Here is a 22,657-nt window from a genome sequence, read left to right on the forward strand (position 1 = left end):
GGAAAAAAAAAGTGAAATATATCGTGTCTGTTTCAACAGTCGACGCTCACTAGATATACTGTATGTGATCGTAGGCGAAACAGATCCATTTCAATCCCCTGCATTGTGCATCTTATCCCTGATTTATATGATGTGGAAGCTTCCTGGAGGAGGGCAAATCCCTCAAATGCTGGATCCTTATGTTGGGATTACTGAAAGGAATAGAAAGGCCCGTTTTTAAGTCACTGGCTATCATATCCTAACTTTATTGTTTATGGCGGGAATATACGCCTACTCTCTCTCCTTGAAAGATTGTGAGTTTTTAAATTTTTACCTTGGAAGTAATTCGAGTGGTGTCAAGCAGTGATTCATTGTTAAAAAGCCATGAAGTGGAGTTTTCGTACGTAATCGCCTTTTGTTATTTTACCTCAAACGTTACCATTGCCGGTGGTTTCAGCCCAAATGCTCAGGAGTCCCGACAGTATTTGGGTTTCATGAGAATCACACGGCTTTAGTGGCATGAAAGGTCAGCGAAGAGATGTACCGAAAAGAAAAAAAAAATAGACCACACTAGCATATTAATTGTAACCACACCCGTCGCTCAAAGGTGCCTTGTTTGCTTCTGTTGACCCGACATGTCTCTCTCTTACCACCCACATTCCACCTCTTTCCTATTTTGGACACAGGCTGGACGTCCAGGACCGTGGATGGCGATTTTTGCCTCGCTCATTTCACGGATGAACCCTTCCTTCCATCCATGGGGGCCTGCTCTCCCTCTCCCTCATGCCAGGTGTGGATCATGATTAATTTCGTGTTGTTTTCTCTCTCCTTCCCCGGCCGACAGGAAAGTCTCAGAGAGCCAACACGATTTCTTCATGATGCTGGACGAGAAGATAGAAAACGTGAGTCCAGACTGTGATTACTGTTTGGTTACTATATGTTTATATACTGTGTGTAGAAAACGTGAGTCCAGACTGTGATTACTGTTTGGTTACTATATGTATGTATACTTTGTGTAGAAAACGTGAGTCCAGACTGTGATTACTGTTTGATTACTATATGTTTGTACACTTTATGTAGAAAACGTGAGTCCAGACTGTGATTACTGTTTGATTACTATATGTTTGTACACTTTATGTAGAAAACGTGAGTCCAGACTGTGATTACTGTTTGATTACTATATGTTTGTACACTTTATGTAGAAAACGTGAGTCCAGACTGTGATTACTGTTTGATTACTATATGTTTGTACACTTTATGTAGAAAACGTGAGTCCAGACTGTGATTACTGTTTGATTACTATATGTATGTATACTTTGTGTTCATGTACCATGTCTTTACACACACACACACACACCAATTATATAGAGAAAACAGAGGGCAAGGTAATTTTTTAAGTTACTTGTAAATTCATTTGGGAAAAGTGAGTTAGGTTAATGCTTACCAAAGAAAAATAGGGTGATATGCAACCGAAGGACATAATTTGGGTTTATATATATATATATATATATATATATATATATATATATATATATATATATATATATATATATATATATATATATCAATGGACCTTTTTGGCCTCTTACTTATAACAGTGGCTTATAGCCGCTAACCTGTTCATGGCGCCATAAACTCGCCAATGAGTAGCCATTGTGGCTCGAACGTCCATCGCTCTATGCAGCCCTTAAGAGTTTTAAGGATCAGTTATAAAAGAGAGGAGGGATAAATTGTGGTTTTATGACAGCGTCAGGTTAGCCAGCAGTTCAGTGTAGTTATGCTAATGGATTTTTTTTTCGTGTATGATTTGTGCTGGGTAATGTACCAAGTACGTGGAATTTTTACCTGCAGTTCTTGATATTTTTGTGAGGGTAATGAATTTGCTTGAAAATATCTGCAAAAGGACTGTTTTTCATGCTTAATTTGAATTTGGGGTTGTAATATAAGATAGGGGTCATTAAGGCCTCTTTTAGAAGGTTCTTTGATTATTACATTCTTATCAATTGGATATCTGTCAGCTTGAGAGCAGGTTCTCTAATGCACATAGAATTGAATCGACAACATATTAGAATCATTAATCCTCTTTCTCATGTTCTCTAATTTCTCTAATTTTCTCAGTATTATTCTGCCACTCTGTGGTAGAATAATATTGAGATCCAGTGGTGATATTTTTTCTTACCTTACTAATGTCTGATCATCACCCTGGAAGATTTGGGGAAGTCTTGTGTAGTTTCCCTTGGCATTTCCAAAGCTTTTGACAGGGTGTGGCATCGGAGTCTCCTCTCTAAGTTCCCCTCTTTTGGCTTCCTTCCCTCACTTTGATCTTTGATATTTAGCTTCCTCTCTGGCTGATCTAGCTCTGTGATTGTTGATGGATCTCCTTCCTCCCCTCTTCTCCATCAGTAATGGTGTCTTTCAGGGTTCTGTCCTGTTCCCTACACTTTTTCTCCATTTTATCAACAATTTTCTCTTCCACATTCATATGCATACGACTCAACACTGCGTTCATCCACATACTTCAGTTCAGCTCCTCTCACTGGATCTTAACTCAGACTTGGACAGGATATCTCAGTGGGGTAGATGAAATCTAATTAAGCTTAATGCCTCCAAGACCCATTTTCTACCCATTTCTTTATCAAAAACTCCAAACAACTCTCGTCTCTTCTTTGACAGTTTTGTAACGCCACCTCTTGACTCATTGAGCATGATTAATATTAATGTAACATCCACTCTTTCTTGGAATTCCCACATTACGGAAATAACCAAGTCTGGCTCTAAGAAACTGAGAGTCCTGTTTAGATGTCAAAACTTCTTTTCTGAACAATTATACAAAAGAACAGGTTCGTCTTTGTATGGGGTACTGCTCTCACATCTGTGGTGGTTCTAGCTCTGCATCTTTACTTGACGGGGTTGAGTTGTAAGTGGTCCCTTTTATTAACTCTCCCAGGCTAACTTCAAAACATTACCTTCTTGCCCTACACCTCAGTGTTGGTTCACTTTCCCTCTTCTGTAGGTATTATTTTGGTTTCTGCTCCCAGGAGCTGGCTGCTTGTGTGCCCCCACTATGGGCTAGACCACAGAATACTCATGAAGCTGCTGTGTCACAGGATTACTATGTGGCTGTTGGCATCTCAAGGATGGGTCATTTTGATAATTGTTTCTTTCCCTACACCTCGAAGCTTTGGAACTCTTTACCCTTTTATGTCTTTTTTATAACTGTGACCTGGCACATTTTGAAAGAGGTTTTTCGCTTCAAAAATCTGTAAATACCCTTGTCTCTTCTTTTTTCCTTCTCATAATCCTCTCTGTATTTCAGTTAAGGCCCAGCCTGATATAGACTTTTGTCTATGACTGAACCTCAGACGTATAAAAGTTTGTGATTGTGATGTAAGGCTTCCAAGTTTTGCACCCCAGCACTGATAAGGTCATGTGTCACGCTCCAGATCCACTAGTGCTATCTATGATCCCAAGACTTAATTGTTAAGGTCATGTGTCATCTCCACCACTAAAGTCGCATGTCTGGATCACCACTAATTTCACTTGTCTTGCAGGGACCTGACTATGACTCTGAGACAGAAGAGGTTGAACGTCGGCGTCGCCTCCAGGAGTACGCGGAACAGTGGATGGCTATGACGCATAGCCGTGGTCTCAGTAGTCCCTCTACCAACAACACTGTCAGGTAAGTCTTGGGATCTGTGAATCTAGTGACAATCAGCTGCACCATCAGCCTCTTTCCCTAGCAACACTGTAAGGTAGGTCATGCAGCTCAGGGTTCTTGTGACACACCCTCTCCATCATCCATTCCAGCAACAACATGTGACAGACACACAATCTCCATCATCCATTCCACCAACAACAGGTGACACACACACACCATCTCCACCATCCTAACCTAACCTAACCTCACCCTCTCAGTCAATACTCTCCCATGAAATTTTCCAGGAATACTCAACAGACTTATGCCTTTAGTTTGAATACTCACCTTTATCCCCTTTGCCTTTGTACAATGGCATCAGCAAGGTAGTGTTGAGAACAGAGGACTGAGCCTAAGAGGGAAAATCCTCACTTGGCCCCCTTCTCTGTTCCTTCTTTTGGAAAATTAAAAACTGGAGGGGAGGATTTCCAGCTTCCTGCTCTCTCCACTTTTAGTCACCTTCTACGACACACAAGGAATATGTGGGAAGTATTCTTTCTCTCCCATCCGTAGGTATATATATATATATATATATATATATATATATATGTATATATATATATATATTTCATACATATTAGCTATTTCCCGCTTAAGCGAGGTAGTATCAAGAACAGAGAACCGAGTCTTTGAGGGAAAATTCTCTCTAAGTCCCCTTCTCTTTTCCTTTTTTTGGAAAAGTAATAACTGGAGTATTTCCACCCCCTGCTCAAATTACAGAGGTAAAAGTTTGTTAAGTATTCTTGGGAAATTATATGGGAGGGTATTGACTGAGAGGGTGAAGGCATGTACAGAGCATCAGATTGGGGAAGAGCAGTGTGGTTTCAGAAGTGGTAGAGGATGTGTGGATCAGGTGTTTGTTTTGAAGAATGTATGTGAGAAATACTTAGAAAAGCAAATGGATTTTTATGTGGCATTTATGGATCTGGAGAAGGCATATGATAGAGTTGATAGAGATGCTCTGTGGAAGGTATTAAGAATATATGGTGTGGGAGGCAAGTTGCTAGAAGCAGTGAAAAGTTTTTATCGAGGATGTAAGGCATGTGTACATGTAGGAAGAGAGGAAAGTGATTGGTTCTCAGTGAATGTAGGTTTGCGGCTGGGGTGTGTGATGTCACCATGGTTGTTTAATTTGTTTATGGATGGGGTTGTTAGGAAGGTAAATGCAAGAGTTTTGGAAAGAGGGGCAAGTATGCAGTCTGTTGTGGATGAGAGAGCTTGGGAAGTGAGTCAGTTGTTGTTCGCTGATGATACAGCGCTGGTAGCTGATTCCTGTGAGAAACTGCAGAAGCTGGTGACTGAGTTTGGTAAAGTGTGTGAAAGAAGAAAGCTGAGAGTAAATGTGAATAAGAGCAAGGTTATTAGGTACAGTAGGGTTGAGGGACAAGTCAATTGGGAGATAAGTTTGAATTGAGAAAAGCTGGAAGAAGTGAAATGTTTTAGATATATGGGAGTGGATTTGGCAGTGGATGGAACCATGGAAGCGGAAGTGAATCATAGGGTGGGGGAGGGGGTGAAAGTTCTGGGAGCATTGAAGAATGTTTGAAAGTCGAGAACATTATCTCGGAAAGCAAAAATGGGTATGTTTGAAGGAATAGTGGTTCCAACAATGTTATATGGTTGCGAGGCGTGGGCTATGGATAGAGTTGTGCGCAGGAGGGTGGATGTGCTGGAAATGAGATGTTTGAGGACAATGTGTGGTGTGAGATGGTTTGATCGAGTAAGTAATAATACGGTAAGAGAGATGTGTGGTAATAAAAAGAGTGTGGTTGAGAGAGCAGAAGAGGGTGTTTTGAAATGGTTTGGTCACATGAAGAGAATGAGTGAGGAAAGATTGACCAAGAGGATATATGTATCAGAGGTGGAGGGAACGAGAAGTGGGAGACCAAATTGGAGGTGGAAAGACGGGGTGAAAAAGATTTTGAGTGATCGCGGCCTGAACATGCAGGAGGGTGAAAGGCGTGCAAGGAATAGAGTGAATTGGAACGATGTGGTATACTGGGGTCGACGTGCTGTTATTGGATTGAACCAGGGCATGTGAAGCGTCTGGGGTAAACCATGGAAAGTTCTGTGGGGCCTGGATGTGGAAAGAGAGCTGTGGTTTCAGTGCATTATTACATGACAGCTAGAGACTGAGTGTGAACGAATGTGGCCTTTGTTGTCTTTTCCTAGCGCTACCTCGTGCACATTTGGGGGGACGGGGTTGTTATTTCATGTGTGGCAGGGTGGCAATGGGAATGAAAAAGGGCAGACAGTATGAATTATGTACATGTGTATTTATGTATAAGTCTGTGTGTGTATATATATGTATACGTTGAGATGTATAGGTACGTATATTTGTGTGTGTGGACGTGTATGTATATACATGTGTATGTGGGTGGGTTGGGCCATTTCTTTTGTCTGTTTCCTTTTGCTACCTCACTAACCTGGGAGACAGTGACAAAGTAAAATAATGATATAATGATAAATATATATTCTTTTCTTTTTTTTCAAACTATTTGCCATTTCCCGTGTTAGCGAGGTAGCGTTAAGAACAGAGGACTGGGCCTTTGAGGGAATATCCTTACCTGGCCCCCCTCTCTGTTCCTTCTTCAGGAAAATTAAAAAAAAAAACGAGAGGGAGGATTTCCAGCCCCCCGCTCCCTCCCCTTTTAGTTGCCCTCTACGACACGCAGGGAATACGTAGGAAGTATTCTTTCTCCCCTATCCCCAGGGATTATATATATATATATATTATCCACTTTTTTACCTGAAGGGTATGAAAACCACTATTTCATATAATGATCATGAAGAGTTGCTTAGTTCACACATGCAGGCTTATTACACACTCAATCCACTCTGGATGTGCAGAAAAACATTAACAGCTTTTGCTGTCAGGAAACAGATGTATTAAAATTATGTTGTGACAAATCTCTTATGTCGTTGAATGATCCAACCCTGTCAGTTACCAGTGACAAGAAACTAACTCATAAAGCCAGCTGTGTGGTGAAAGTCAAAAGCTTTTTACACTTTAATAGCATCTTCAGCACAGATAGTTTGCTTCCCTATGTCTTCTGAATGCTCTTATGAACTTATGATACTATTTTTTGAGACAAACTTGTTTTTCTTATTTTTCAACTGCAATATCTGCCATATGCTGTATATTGATGAATTAAAATCTTTAGACTGAGGCTAATCAGGAGTGGGTTGTCTCTCAGTCTTAAATGGATTAGGCTTAGCCTAACATTGTCTCATATCTAACCATAGTTGATTTTTTTCTGACATGAACTGAGTAAGACCTGCACCACAGTATTGCATGTAGCCTGATAGAAAGTTTTTACACTGTCCTTGTCACATTAGTTATTATGTTATCATTTTACATGACTGAATAGCCTCCACTAACCAGGTATGATGGATGGACATCTGGGAAAATAATTAGTTACCTGTTTGTTACAGAGTTGCCCCAGCTAGAGGATTCTGCCTTGTGACTAGTGGGTCCAACATTCCCCAAGCCCACCCTAAATCTGCCCCTGTTGTACTCAGCAGTGTAAGCTCAGAGTGTGATATATGAGTTGAAAAGCACTAGATGTGTTCAGTGACGCACCAATATTGTGTGTGCAGCATGTTTGCATCCTGGGAAAAAATTCAGGAGGATGATCCTTACTCATATATGCACCTGAAATTTGTTACATTGTTTGGAGTGCAAACATTTCACTTTGATGACTGTTAAGATATTTTCTTCATTTCATTCACTTTGGAGATTAGTTGATGCATATATCAAAACAGACACGGCTTGGGTTCTTTTGCATTATTCACTTTGCTGTTTGATTTTCTCTCTCCCATCCTATGTTTATCTCTTTTTGATCTTTTATGGGGAAAAGTGATGATAACATTCCTCCTGTTATTTTCTGCATTAATTTGCTTGCTATTCCATTATCGGTAAATATGATTTAGTTAGCTTTACTTATATGTTTCACATAGTTTCCCTCAATTCCTCCACCTATGTACAACTCTTCAACTGCTTGACTTTCTCTCATACAGCATTACTCTCCTCACATCCATGCACTGAAATTCTCTATGCAGGGGATTTCAGTGTACACCAAAATGCTCTACCCAGGATGATCCAGCAGAACCAAGGCCTTTTCTGTTTTTCCCTCGTTAATAATCTGGAACAGATAATCAAACACCCAATGTGAGTCCGCAACCATCATGACCTCTTCCCAAATACATTAGACCCCCTCCCCTACTTTTTTTTTTTCATCTCTGATCCTTCTCACATTAAACACACCATTTCTGTCTCCTTAGGGCTCCTCCAACCACAACCTTATTTTGATCTCTTCTTATTGATCACACACTCCCTATAACCTCTCTTCAAATTGCCAAGTCTGGGAGAACTTACTAGTCATCCCTGCACAGCTTCTTAACTGACTTTTCATGGGATGGGTATTGCTTTGCTGGCTGGGGATGCCTGTTGTTGTGCAGAAAGCATAGCAAGGATTATCTTGACTGGGATGGAATCCTGCATCCCTTCTATTACATCTGTCTCCTCCGAGTCATGGTTTGGTTGCTCCTTGGTCTGATGCATGTCGAATCAGGGACAGCATACTGGGCCTTGTACTCTTCCATTCCCCTGAATCCCACACCAGTTTTGTTTCTGCTTCAAATCACTGTAAGGCTGTTCTTCATACAGTCAAGTCTGTCTTCATGAAAAGAAAGTATGCAGATTTGCAGTTTCTCAGTTGATTCATAGTTGATGAAGTGTTCTTAACTGTTGAAATATGATTTCAGACACCTTGATGATGATACCTGTGGTTCTGGTGATATCACAGAGGAAGATGAGGATGACGAAGGACATAGTGAGCCAGGACGAATTCCTGATGAGGCAGTACGAGAGCAGTACATGTTCATGGGCAACCTCTATACTCTGACACACATCCGCACTGATGCAGACAAGACAGAACCTAAAGTGGATGTGGTGACAGTTCCCAAGCATCGTCCTTCAGATGAAACAAATGCAGAGGATGTAGAACTAGGCCACAAGCTCAATGGATCTGCGGTAGCAGACGAATCAGAAAATGCAGAGAATGGCGTGGCAGATGGAGAAGCTGTAGATGGTAGGCCACCATCAAGACCATCTTCTAAACCATCTTCCAGACCTGCATCTCTTATCCTTAGGTCAGTCTTCCCAACAGACAGTGTACAGGAATGACCCTCTTCTGTTGGGTGCCGAAGACAAGGCTAGCTGACCAACCCACACAAGGGTATAGGGGGAGTCATTAAGATTCCAAACATTATAGTTCTATTACTAAATACAGTTAGATGACATGGGTACTGTATTAAGTGACAAAGTATTTGTGTTTGTTGATTTTATTACAGAAGCTGTGAATGCAGGATAAATATAGAAAATTAAGGGTTTCTCAGTGTGATTGTGATGGTAGTTCCTCACTGCATGGTAACACTGCCAGTGCTGCAGTAGCAAAATCACCCAACTGCAGTGATGGATATTACGTGAACTTCTTGTAAGCCTTTTAGTAATGAAATTAATAACCTTTTCTTGTATATGAAAAATCACTTCATATCATTGAAAATGAAAATAAATTTTAGCATTCTTGAAATTTGACATATTGAGTAATGAACAATTGAAGGTCATTGGAAGTAACCAGAGTACGTTAGCTGTAATACTATGTGGTTACTTCCTCTCAAGTGAGATACACTCCTTAACTATAGGCAAATTAAGTGTGAATGTGTAAAAAGCATCCATGAAGAAATATGGATTTAAGTATGTGTTTGTATGTGGCCATAGAGTGTTGAAACCCACTTCCAGAGTTGTTATGGTAATGTTTATCAACTAGTTTACATTTGTAAAGTTGATTTTCTCACTGCATACTGTGTTCCACTTGATGATTTAGTGATCACATTGTTTACCTCATTTAGGAATTACTTCAAAACAACAGAGTTCAGTAAGTATCAATGCTGTTTCAGTATTCTTTCTTTGTGTTGTTCATGTGAAAATTTATCAAAGCTTCCAAAGATATAGAGCAAGGGGATGACTGAATTTCATCTTGAAATTGTTATAAAAGCTTTTGCAGTTTACCAGATTTTATAAATATTGTAGAGGTTAAGCATTCTTCTTTAAAAGACCTTTTACTGTTACTCCCACAGGTTGCCAAGCTAGAATATTGCCAGGAAAATAAAGTAGATGTTTGGTCTAAGGCTAACGCTGGTGAAATGTTGAATCTTTTCATTTACTTGTCTTATGAGAAATGAAACAGTTGTCATTTTTCTACAAAGGTGAGTTCAGTTAATAGTTAATTTTTTTGAGCCAGATGGCAACCAGGAACTTTAAACTACTAGTATTAAGTCAGGCCCATTCGGACTGAATTAAATGGGAGCATTTATGCATAGATATTAATGACAACTATTATTGACAGGTACTTTTAATTCGCTCATTAATAATGGTCTTACCACCCTCACTACCATCTTAATGGTTGCTTACCAGTAACACACAATTTCAACGATGTAATGCCACTATTACTGCCACTAAGTAATGATTTAATTCCACCAAGAGCTCCTTTCCATTTGCCAAAACCAGTTGTTTATTGTGGATGTTAGGTATGGATGGCTCGTAGAGGCACAGATTCTTTGACCGAGATTATTTACTGAGAAAGTAAAGCTTGGTAGGTGCCAGTGAATAGGCTGATGAGAGTAGATATGATTACCTATAGGTCCGTGGACCTCAAAACTTGTGTTGCATGCTTGTGATGATCATCACATGGAGTGCTGTACTACATTTTTGATGTATTTGCAGTATTATGCTACTTCCTTGTATCATCATGAAGCTCCCTAACCAGTTAGCAAAGAGTAAAGGAGCTTACTGAGGTCATCATGAGTTTGTTGGCTTCACTCAATATGTCTCAGGGCTGATGAGTGATGTATAGATTAAGCAATTTGTTATTATGAAATTTTTGTTGTTTCTGCCTGTTTAGATTTGAATCATCAGGGTAATGCCTGTACTCTTTGCATATGAGTGACAATGTGGAGAATATTTAGCTAGTTCCTAACAAGTTTATATGAATGGTGCCTTTCATTCACATAGAGTGAGCAGCAGAATGATTCATTCCTGGCCCTTGAACACTTAGCCGATTAAGGACATCTTTGAAAACAAGTTAGTTTCTCTTCAGTATCTTCCTTGTGGATAACATTTTTGTAGTTTCTGGCAGGCTTTCACATACCAGTGGAGCCACACCAAAACTAGCTTCTGCCCTTGCCATCCACAACTTGGTCTTTATTCTGTGATAACAGCCTTTGAATTCCAGTATACACATGAGGCTTTTACAGCTATGTCAGCATAGTGATTGATACTGGGCATTAAATGGGCTTCTTTGTCTCAATGTGAGGTATACAATATATTCACATACAAAACCAGTTGATGACGAGATATATAATTGTTTAGTGTTTATCATAACTGTTGTATGCAGCTTCTTTACAAGAGTAGAGATAGCTGATAGCTTCCAAGACCTACAACCTGGGATGGTTATCCAAGTGACACGACAGCTGAGTTGTGAGTAATATGATTTGGTGCAGGTATTTCTCAGCAGATCTCTAATCATTCCATAATTTTTCACATTGAATAAGCAATACTGTCTTAAAACATTCTTGTATGGTATGCTATTAAATAGCAGTTCTAGGATTCTGGGGACCACAGGCAAAAATTATACATGGTCCCCATTGAAGCTGGTCTGTGACTGTGGAAGGGTGTACCTTGCTCTATCTGGTGATGAGAGTAGCTAGGGGTATCTTGTTTATCCAAAAATAAGTTAGTTTTCTGAAAATAATTCTGCTGGAATATGGGAGACATAAATAATAGAATTAGTCATAAACATGGAAACTGTTTATAGTACATCACTGATTTTCATCACCTCAAATTATCTGCATACAGGGATTGAGATTAAACGGTTCCTTAACTCATGTACCCAAGATGTTGGACTAGACTCCCAGAACATACAGATAGGCCCCATGATTTTTCAGTTTTGATCTTTTTCTTACTACATGAAAATGGCCCCTGAAATACTGAAAAAACAAGACACAGTACTTGAAGGAAAGCTTGAATGTGATTGCAGTCATAATTCAGGTAACAGAAGATTCTACCTCTCTCTCTCATGCTATTCTTACAGTTGAGTCACTCAATGTCACCATTTTATTTTCCAGGGGATATTTTTGTGTGGGTGGGTGATGAAGTGGGGTGTGTGTGTGTGTGCATGTTTGCTGAGGTCACCTAACTCATTTGTGCACCAAGAGGGAGCTTCCCTGCTACCCCTGAGATGAATGAGGCATGGTAGTCAGCCACAGGTAAGTATTTATAGTTATTATACGTTTGTTATGTTATGTTTTCTCTTATGCATTTGTTTATATATGACTTCTCCATGAAACAATATAAACAAAATAGTATATCTTGATACAGTGAGTTTGTTGAGATGCGTAGTGCATAAATATTTACAATATTTTTCAATTCATCTTGCCTCCGAAGTAACTGAATGACCCTGGAGTTAATGCATCAACCCTGAGGTTACCAGAATGATCTTGTAGTTACTACATCAATTGTAAACTTATCACAACAACACAGAGGTCACCATAAAGACCCCGAGATCACCAGAAGGACCCAGGGGTCACCACAACAATGCAAAGGTCACCACAGTAACCTAAAAGTGGTCACAACCTCCAAGAGGTCACCATGACACCTGGGGCAATCCCTACAGGTCATGAAGACTGACCATGAGTCACCTAATGTGGCAGGCATTCAAATTCAAAATTGTAAGGCCAAACTGACTCATACTTTTTGTTTTTAATTATTGATATTACCCCTAACATACAAGACCACATTCAGTGAAATGTGTGACATTGAAGATCTACCAATCACTTGGTTTAACAAAATGACGGTTATCTTACATATCCACGACATATTGAATACCATATACACAGTTTTAAAATTCTACTTTTTTTCTTTTCATGCTGTCATCCATCATGTAGGAATATCTAGGGCAGTTTAATGATTAATGCTGATCATCGGTAATCCACACAGCCTTCCTGGTACAGACTGTAGCATAAATGGGTATTGATGCACTTCATTGTTGAAAATGAAAATATAAAGCAGGCTGCTGTGGTCACTGACGTTGTTAAAAATAGTGAAAAACTTTAAAGTTAGAATAGAAATCTCTAAAAGTTGCATTTCATGTACCATGGTGGGAGCTTCCACTGGACTCATAGATGTGATAGTACTCAGTTAGATCTATTCTAGAGAAAGTAGCAAATGCAAATTACTCTTTTGTATTAAACAGGTGTGTGGAAGAATAGTATTATGAAGTTTAGATGACTGAAACGAATCTGAGAAGCTAAAGATTATGCAATGTTTGGAGGGAACGTTATCTCGGAGAGCAAAAATGGCTATGTTTGAAGGAAAAGTAGTTTCAAGAATATTACATGATTGTAAGGTATGGGCCATAGATAGGGTTGTACAGAGGAGGGTGGACGTGTTGGAAATGAAATGTTTCAGGACAACATGTGGTGTGAGGTGGTTTGAACGAGTAAGTAGTGAGAAAGATGTTTGGTAATAAAAAGAGTGTGGTTGAGAGAGCTGGAGAGGGTGTGTTGAAATGGTTTGTACATATGGAGAGAATGAGTGAGGAAAGGTTAACAAAGAGGATATATGTGCATAGGTGAAGGGAACAGGGAGAAGTGGGAGATCAAATTGGAGGTGGAAGGATGGAGTGAAAAGGATTTTGAGTGATCAGGGCCTGAAAATACTGGAGGGTGAAAGGCATGCAAAGAATAGAGTGAATTGGAACGATGTGGTATACTTGGGTTGACGTACTGTCAATGAACTGAACCAGGGCATGTGAAACATCTGGGGTAAACCTTGGAAAGGTCTGTGGGGCCTGGATGTATATAGGGAGCTGTGGTTTCGGTGCATTACACATGACAGCTAGAGACTGAGTGTGAACAAATATGGCCTTTTTTGTCTGTTTTCCTGGCGCTACCCCAGTGAAGTGGGGGGGTAGCGGCGCTGTTTCCTATGGGGTGGGGTGGCACCAGGAATGGATAAAGGCAAGTAAGTATGTATATGTACATGTGTATATATGTATATGTGTATGTGATGACAGCGACAAAGTATAATGAATAAATAAAATGTATATGTATGTATACGTTGAAATGTATAGGTATGTATATGTGCATGCATGGGCATTTATGTATATACATGTGTATGTGGATGGGTTGGGCCTTTCTTTTGTCTGTTTCCTTGCGCTACCTTGCTAACACGGGAGACAGCGTCAGAGTATAATAATTAAAAAAAAGAATAATGAGTGGATGGGTTGTTCTTCATCTGTGTCCTGGTGCTTCCTTGCTGATGTGAGAAATGGCAATCAATCATGATAAACACCAAATAAACTCATCTTTTGAGAGGATCCTGAACAATGTTATCTGTTGCCTCATAATGAGCATTTCTTTCATCATCTCTTTTTTTCTAACTCATGTTGTACATTTAATTCCTTAGCTGTTTCTCTGGCAAATAGCTTGAGCACCTGGAACCCTAATACTTTGTTCTGCTCAATGAAATCAACTGTTGCTGACTCTGTTGAAATGTTGGTTACAATGATGCTCAAAATATCATTATGTATTTCACCAAATAGCAGAAAATTATAATAATCTTATGGTCAACAGGAAGTTTGTGATCTTCTTTTTGGAATTTCATCATTTGTGCCCTTGATTTTAATAATATATTACATATTCCCCACTGCTTCAGCTTACCCATTTTTGTCTTGGATCACATCTTTAGCATTGTTGTCACAGTTTTCATAAGATGATACAGGTGTGTACAAGCATTCATAGGGTGTATATCTCCTGAACATGACGTGAATTGTCAGAGTTTTAACACAACAGTCTACCACAGGCTATGGGCACGTGAAATATAAGGTGGATTCGGATCTTTTTGTATTCTATGTGTATTCATATGAGCTGGATTATCCTATGACTGTCCATGACAGTCACTAAGGATCAGAGCTAAACCTTTTTCCAAGAATTGCAAGAACATAGTCCAGGAGGACTTTTTCATGCTAGGCATTGATCAAGTTTCCACTAAATGATAGAATTGATTTGTTTATGCTATTACCACAAAGTTCTTGGCTCACTGTAGGGTTCAGAAAAACCAGTCTTGATTGAAGGACTGTCTGAGGTTATGACAGGGCATACCAAAAATATAACATATTACCCTCTTTTGACTTTTCTCGCAGACAGTTTTAGACAGTTCACGGTGCAGTAATACAAGGTGGAAAGATTCCATCGAGTGGTGGTGGAAATAGTGATCTCATGTTGTGGATGTTGTGTGTTACTGGTTAATAATCTGTTATTCACAAGTGATAGTAGTGTAAATATTCGGTATTATTTCATAACTAATGTCAACTTTAGTTTTGACAAATATTTATTCACAGATTTTCCCATGTAATCCAGTTCAGTGGGGCCTGGACAAATGCTGATAGCCCAAAGTCATCAGCTCATTCTCTGTAAGCTCAGAAAAAAATCTCGGACTGCAAATACTTTCTCCCAGAACTGCAATTTAATGTATTATTAATCAGAAATGTTTTATTTTTAACAGAACTTGGAGTTTCATGGTGAAAATTCTGAACAGTTTCATGAACCTTATATTTTCGCTTATGATTTTTTTTATCATTACTGTAAACTTACAGGATCTTGCATTTTCATTCTTCTTTTATGTTGCTTGCACTTTGTTTTTCCACTGCAAAAGGCTTAAAAAATGCTCCACCTCTGAAGTTCCCCATGTGGTAGTGTAGTTCAGTATATCATATCTTGTTTTTTTGTGATCTCGCAGATATGTTTTTTGTTCGCAGATGAAAGTGATACTTTAAGGTGTTTTGATTGCAAAAGGGTCAGAATCATTATCGTAGTTAGGATAGAAAAAATGCAATAAGCAAATATGAGAATGAAAGAAATATCATACTACACTTGTGAAAAGGGTTTTCACCAAAGGTGAGGTGCTAAGGTCTGAAATTAAAATATTTATTAAAGAATTAGTTCCATATAATATTGTGCCTTCTTTAAAAATGGCAAACAAAAAATCCTAAAAATGTATTAATTCATGATGCAAAAGATACAAAGTGGCTTCCTAAAAGGATAAGTATCTGATTATAAACTGTAAAAGGTTTAATCATTTATTAATAGAAAGACGTGCATGGTATTGATGAAGGATTGGAAATGGTTTACGATTGGAAACATTTTCATAAAGGATTCTAAATAAATGATACATAATCCACCTGTAATGAATTGGAAAAGACATTAACAACAGAAAGACAGATATGTTAGAATCTAAGTGCCAGTTTAAAAGGTTCTGAAGAATGATGATATGAGTGGATTGCAGTGGATCTAGAAACAGTAAAACATAATCAATAAAAAGTGAAATATATAGAAAGGAAAAGGATAATTTTCAGAAACTAATGATTGAGTGACTGAAAAATTACTAATTAATTTGTTTTTTATGTTGTTCACACAACTAGAGAAGACCAGGACCATTAAACTTGATACCAAGTTACTAGAAAGTGTGAAAATACTATTTTTCCAAAATCTTGGTCATGGTGAAAGAAAACATACAGAAAGCTGAGAATAAGGATCGTCTTCTTTGATATCCTCAGAAAACTTCAAGTTGTTTTCAGTGTTAAAGTAAAGCAGAGTATGCCAAAAGGTTTTTGTTTGACCAATCATCCATTAAAGGTAGTTGGGATGTCTTAAGTACAGAAGCATGGATGACAGAAAACTGTTGAATGGAGAATAATGCAATGTCCAATAAGGTATAACCATTATGTGTGTCAAGGAATTAGTATGAAAAATGTTTGAAGTAGTTCATCTGTTAGGGTATACTGTTTCTAGTAAAATTTTGTAACTTATGGAAAATATATTTTGGAATATAGCCATTTAATTAGTGAAGCAGTTCAGATTAGTTTGAGACAAAAACATAGTGTTTTAGGAGCTGAAAGACTAAACGAAAAAATAAATGATAAGTGTTTTGATTAACAAGATAAAAGAAAAAGGACAAGACCAAAATGTATGAGAGATAGGTGGAAGCTTTTGGTGCCATTGATTATATTTATGGAAGAGGGGGTATTATGTTTGAATATTATTGGGCTGTATTTAGATATCAGCAGTTCATGACAGTTTATACTTCAGCATGTCTCAGTCTTGCCTGTAATTATCAGGACTTAGGGAAATAACTTAGTATTAGAACTCTCATCATCTTTATGAATATATTTAGTGGTCAGGCTATCATCACCACATGTATGGAATTTTGCATTGTCAACAATTCCAGCCTTTCTGACAGTGTTATTAGCATATATTAGAAATTTTATCAAAATTTCTTGCCCTTCCTTCTGTACAGAATAAGTAGGAAGGATAATCATGAGTGTGTAATAGAAGTGTATTCTCAGTACTTTTTCTACAGATCATATTTTTCTTATTCACAATCATTATCTCTTTGTAAAGATGAAAAAGCACTGAGTGATTACTCTGGAGAAGCAGCTAAGTCATGTTTTAACTCTTTGTAATAAAAACTAATACCCATAGTTTATAAGGCACATTAAGTTGTCTGGTGCTAAATATATTTAACTTAGAGCCTGAGGAACCCGGAAGTAGCAGGGGATTGGGGTACACTGACCTCTGCCATGGCTGCGTGTTATCTATGAACTGTACATAAAACAATTTCTAAGGAGGTAATATGATTTTTATTACAGTTACATGAAAGATAGAGATTAAAATTAGAATGATAGAAATAATGACAGAGATATAGTGAAATTAGGAAAGTGAGTGCATGGATGGGTTTGATCTACATGACCATATTATTTAAGATGGGAGATAATTATAATTTTTCAGTAAATGACATGGCATAGGGAAAAACATACTCTAATCTTCACACACATCTTGAATGAATGGAAGAACAAAGAGTATGACAAAAAGGAACATGGAAGAGATTGATTAGGGCTTTGCAGTTCTTTAGTTATGGTGACTCTTGCCATGGCCACCCTTTTTAGGAGTTCCAATTGGAACAGACGTCAGAGATATAGATATATAGCTGTTCAAGGAAAGAAGGTATCATAAGTATGGGAAGCAGCTGCCAATCTTGTGGTAAAAAGTAAGTACTTTGTATCTCTTGTCTTTGAATTACAAAGCACTTGATTAAGGCACACCTTGAGTATATCACTTGATGGTGCACATAAATTTATATTATGTGCAAGTGCAAGTCTTGAACTATTATACTTCTGGTATTTCAAAGACAACAGGAACAACGTAAGTGCTAGGTCACATTTTGTTTGCATTCATTTTCTTCATTAGCCCTAAACTTCCTCCTGTTTGAAATTGTGATAAAACATCAATCAAGATAAATCATCTTTAAGGAAGTCAGGTGAAAATGTTGAAAATTAACATACAAACAGAATACAAACAGACTTCAAGCTGTGGATGTGTTAGTGGTCTGATGTCTGTCACTTGAGTTATGGGACTGGTTTGGAGATGTAACATTTTCTTAATGGCGAGCTTAAATACTTGGAGTGAATTCTCATGAGACTGAAGTCCAGCACCCAGCCACTTGCAAAAATGTGCATATTTTCCCTTTCTTGATTCACTTGATAAAATAAGTCTGCTATAATAGAAATTTAGTTTTTTGTTTGTTTGCTTTTTGTGTAATTAGAACATGGGTGTGGATTTCTAAAGATATGTATTTCCTAAAAACCTATCAAAGAAAAAAAAAAGTTGAAATTCATGCAGAATGAGACTTTCTTCACATTTAAATGTGAATGTAGTGAATGTAATAATCAGTAGATCAACATTATTTCACTATGATCTTCAACATGGTTTATTCCCCAATGAAATTCTATGCATTATCTGTATGATTGGCACATGGAAATATAAAACTTGTAAGAGTGTAGAGATGCCTTATTTATAGGTTTTATGTAGATCACCTTGATGAACATCCAAGAATCTCTTGGTGACTTGGACTACTTAGTTTGAAGTGTCACAAAATTTTTCCCAGTGTCGGAAACCAAAAAACAGAAGCCAAGTTTATATTTTTCTTTTAGCGTAATGCATAGATAGTGTCTGGAAAAGGGCATGATGGACTAGTGGATCACACTTTTTAATAGTGGAGTCCATCATGGCATATGTAAGAAAATGAAAGTTAGTCTTTGAGTGTAGCATAAGCATCAATAGAAAAACAATGAGGTTAATGTGATGGAATTTTTATATTCAAAATCTTTATGTAAAACATTTTATTAGCAATAAGTCTTTCCTCATAATTTGCCTAAAACTTTTTGATTGTTCCAAGCGCAATACCTTGGTAAAATTGTGGCATTCAGTATTCTGTAACAAAGGATGAAATTTTTTTTTAAAGGGTGTAATAGTTTTTATGCAAAATATACCTTTTCAGTATGTGAAATGCAGTGCCAGTGGTTCCAGCCATCTGAGATACAGTGTGATGATAGCACAGTATTAATTCTTCCAAATCATATTTATATGAACTATAGAAAATACAAGGAACTTGTTTCCATTTTGTATCATGATTACCTTAAACACAGCAACTGGAGATGCGTAATTGTTGTACGTGTTCATTCAGGAATTTCACTTGATTTATTAGATTTCATGCTATGTAGTGCTAAGTAGGCCCTCCAGTGCTGTACTTGTAACCTCATTCATGTCATGATTGGTGAGACATTGGGGTGTTTTAGAACAGCATCCAATTAGAATTCACCAAGTATACAAAGTGCAGAAGCGTGATGGGTTTACAGCCTGTAAACATTGTACCTTGCTTCTGGTTTCCATAATTTTAAAAGGAAACCATCCAGATAAATTGTGTAATGGGTGTGTTGTACGATATATGCAACTTCTAGATCTGATTTTTCTCCGAATCACAGGATCTTTAAGCTAGCCTCTTCCTCTTTCTTAAAACAAAAAAATATGGATAATAAGGTTTGGGGGTATAGGGTATGATTGCTTTGAGGGCATTGTTTGCTCATCACTGTTGTTGAAATGCATTTTTATAGTATATAAACTTTTAAAATTTGAGGGTTAACATTATATGCAACAGAGTATATCAGAGATTTATACTTGAATGATTGGTATTAATATAAAAATATAAGATGTTTGACAACTTAGGCTGTATTTAAATGTACCCATTTAGTTTTTGCTGAGTAGTTTAGCTTTCCATATTACTTGTTACTCAAGTGGTGAAAGTGAAGAGGAGGGACCGGCTCAACCTCTACCATAGCTTCAATCCTTTAGTGGGGCCTTAAACCTAGACAGAGCCTTAAGTTATCAGACATCAAATGAGGACCAGAAAACACAAGGGCCAAGTACTGCATTCTGTGATATTTTATCGTAAAAAAAAATGTTTTATTTCATACTGTTTTGGGCATTTTTGTGCTACAGATGTTGCAAAAAAAAAATTGTGTACATTTCATATTTTTCATTGATGGACTTTTGAACAAAAAAGAGGTCTGTGCTACAACAATTCAAGTGGACAAGTAAGGAATGAAGCGAGATAGGATGAGAGTAATATTCATAGCAAAACTATTGTTTGCCTTCCAAGAAAAAAATGTAAATATTTAAAATTTTGTGACTTGGATGATACTTGACTATAATCTGTTCAGCAGTAGATGATTAAGGAGACAGTGATACTGTAATAATAAATAATTCTTTGTATTATTTACTGTAATCCAATGAACAAGATGTGGCCCAAAAGGGATTTGGTACATATTTGACAACTTTGTATGGCCATGAAAGTTACTTTTTCTTGAACCCAGCAATTAATTGGATTTCAATTATATTTTGGTTATTTATATAATCCATTCACTGCAGGTGGGGCATATATGCTCCAGTAATTCATTTTCTGTTCACTACCGTTGGAGTGTACAATGTTAAAATTCTTGAATCAGCTGTCACTGCCTTGAACCAAAATATACATCCATTTATGCCTGTCATAGCTACACACATTACTAAATGCTACAGCCTAATTTTTTTTATACATAGGTCAGTCTGTGTGATATTGCGAAGCTGTGACACTCATGATAGATATTACCAATGAAAACCTTTACTAATTATATTTGTTTGAGAAAAACACCACACATTACATATGCCTAACAGGACTTGTTAAAGTACTCCACGAGTATATATATATATATATATACCTGGTAGTATAGCAGCACATGTTAGAGGACATGCAGCACATATAAGTAGTGTTTCACTCATAAGTTTTACATCCTTTTATTCTGAAATTTATGTCATAAGTTAATCATAAAAACTTTTGTAACTTTTTCATTTGTAAATATCACCCACACACATTGTACAATGGATAGTACGACTGCCGCAGTGAAAGGGTTAATGATGAATTTGCTGGTTAAGTTGATTTGCATTGTGATGGCTATGGGATGTGATAAAATGAACAAAAACAAATACTAGAATGCTGGGTTGAAATCAATTCCAAGAAGTTTGTCTACCAACTGGTCAAGGAAGCTAATAAGGATAGCAACAGATATATACCACAACCAGTGAACTAGTTTGTCAAAACTGCTGTGTATCCTGTGTGGTGCTTGAAAAAATGAAATGACTTCCTGTCGGATTTAAATAGAAAAGATAATTGCAATGCAGAAGCCCAGTTTTCTGTCTCTAACAATCCAGTGGGATTTTGCACCAATGACAGCAGTAAATGGGTAAGAGTTATGAATGTTGCCCCTCTGTGTGCATCTCCGTCTAGGCTACAGAACTCACTGTATGTGTCTGTGATCAAGTCTGTATTAGTTCTAAGTCTAATGTTGTCTACTACTTAAGGACTATTACTATTTATGTACTGACTTTGCTGAGTCTGGTGTAAACTTAAATGAAGAACTGAAAGAAAGATTACTGTTGTGCATTGGCTAATGTAAGATTAATTTTCAATACAGTATTAAAATTGTATGATTATCCTCATCTACTTATTAACCAATATCTACATAAGTAGGATTGTACAGAAAACAATATTCCATTAAGGAAGAATTCCTTATGGCCATCTATCTCCCCATTTAATTTTTGCCAAGGTACACCACAGTCAAATTTAATAGAGCTGTTTTTTTTTTTACACATTTCACAACTGCCTTTTCCACTTATATTCTCCTGCTCCCCTTACACATTTTTCTTTTCTTGGTATTTCTTTATATTATTAATTAATTAGCAGTAATAAAGAATTACGTGAAATGCAGGGAGTGAAATTCCCATATGATCCATTATCTAACCATAAACATCATTAGCAACTTAACACAGCTGGAAAAAACATCATATCACAGTCACCTATAAAATTGTCAAAGTTGTACTGGGCCACATTTGTGGTTGGAAGTATATTATACAGCCACATGTTATCCAGCTGATGAATGATTCCATATCTCATCTACTTTACTCACTAGCAACCAAACAAACACAGCTGCTGGAAATAAATATACCACATAACACAAATCAACCATAAATCATCAAAGATAGTGTAACCATCTAACAAAAAGCCACATTTTGCTCAAGTCATTTTTACAGTAAATCATTTCTTTTGTATTGTTACTTATATTTTTCATGCACATTAGGTCACTTTCCCAATTGTGGAATGAAAATTATGCTCCACCCATATAAATGATATGTGAATAGGTATTGCATATGGAATATAAGAAAATGTGATATTTTAAAAGTACGTAAATATACATAGATGAGGAAACATGCCTGGTAAAATATCATGTGTAGTGTGTTTACATGTACGCAGAATGAAATCATTTGGAAAAAGCCCATAATCAATGTACACTTACAAATTTGAGAATCTGTGCCTCTATACAGGCCAGGTTCCCCTCCTACATGCCTTGATGACCACATGAACAAGCATAGATTTCTTTGGTACACCCAATACTGGATTAAGGCACATACAAGAAATCTAACCCATTCATTGCA

The 22,657-nt window shown here is 37.4% G+C and overlaps 1 protein-coding gene across 2 annotated transcripts in view; it reads left to right on the forward strand.

The window, feature by feature from the left end:
- The window catches only part of LOC139754283 (uncharacterized), a 245,920-nt gene extending 224,262 nt beyond the window's left edge, over nucleotides 1-21,658 (forward strand). For both annotated transcript variants that reach the window (XM_071671669.1, XM_071671675.1), the window contains exons 4-6: nucleotides 824-881; nucleotides 3,531-3,658; nucleotides 8,441-21,658. In XM_071671669.1, the coding sequence (XP_071527770.1) occupies nucleotides 824-881; nucleotides 3,531-3,658; nucleotides 8,441-8,861 (607 nt within the window). In that variant the 3' untranslated portion in view covers nucleotides 8,862-21,658. The remainder of the gene's footprint in view (nucleotides 1-823; nucleotides 882-3,530; nucleotides 3,659-8,440) is intronic.
- The last annotated feature ends 999 nt before the right edge of the window (nucleotides 21,659-22,657 follow it).

The sequence above is a fragment of the Panulirus ornatus genome, chromosome 2 (assembly GCF_036320965.1).
Source record: "Panulirus ornatus isolate Po-2019 chromosome 2, ASM3632096v1, whole genome shotgun sequence".
Taxonomy (NCBI): domain Eukaryota; kingdom Metazoa; phylum Arthropoda; class Malacostraca; order Decapoda; family Palinuridae; genus Panulirus; species Panulirus ornatus.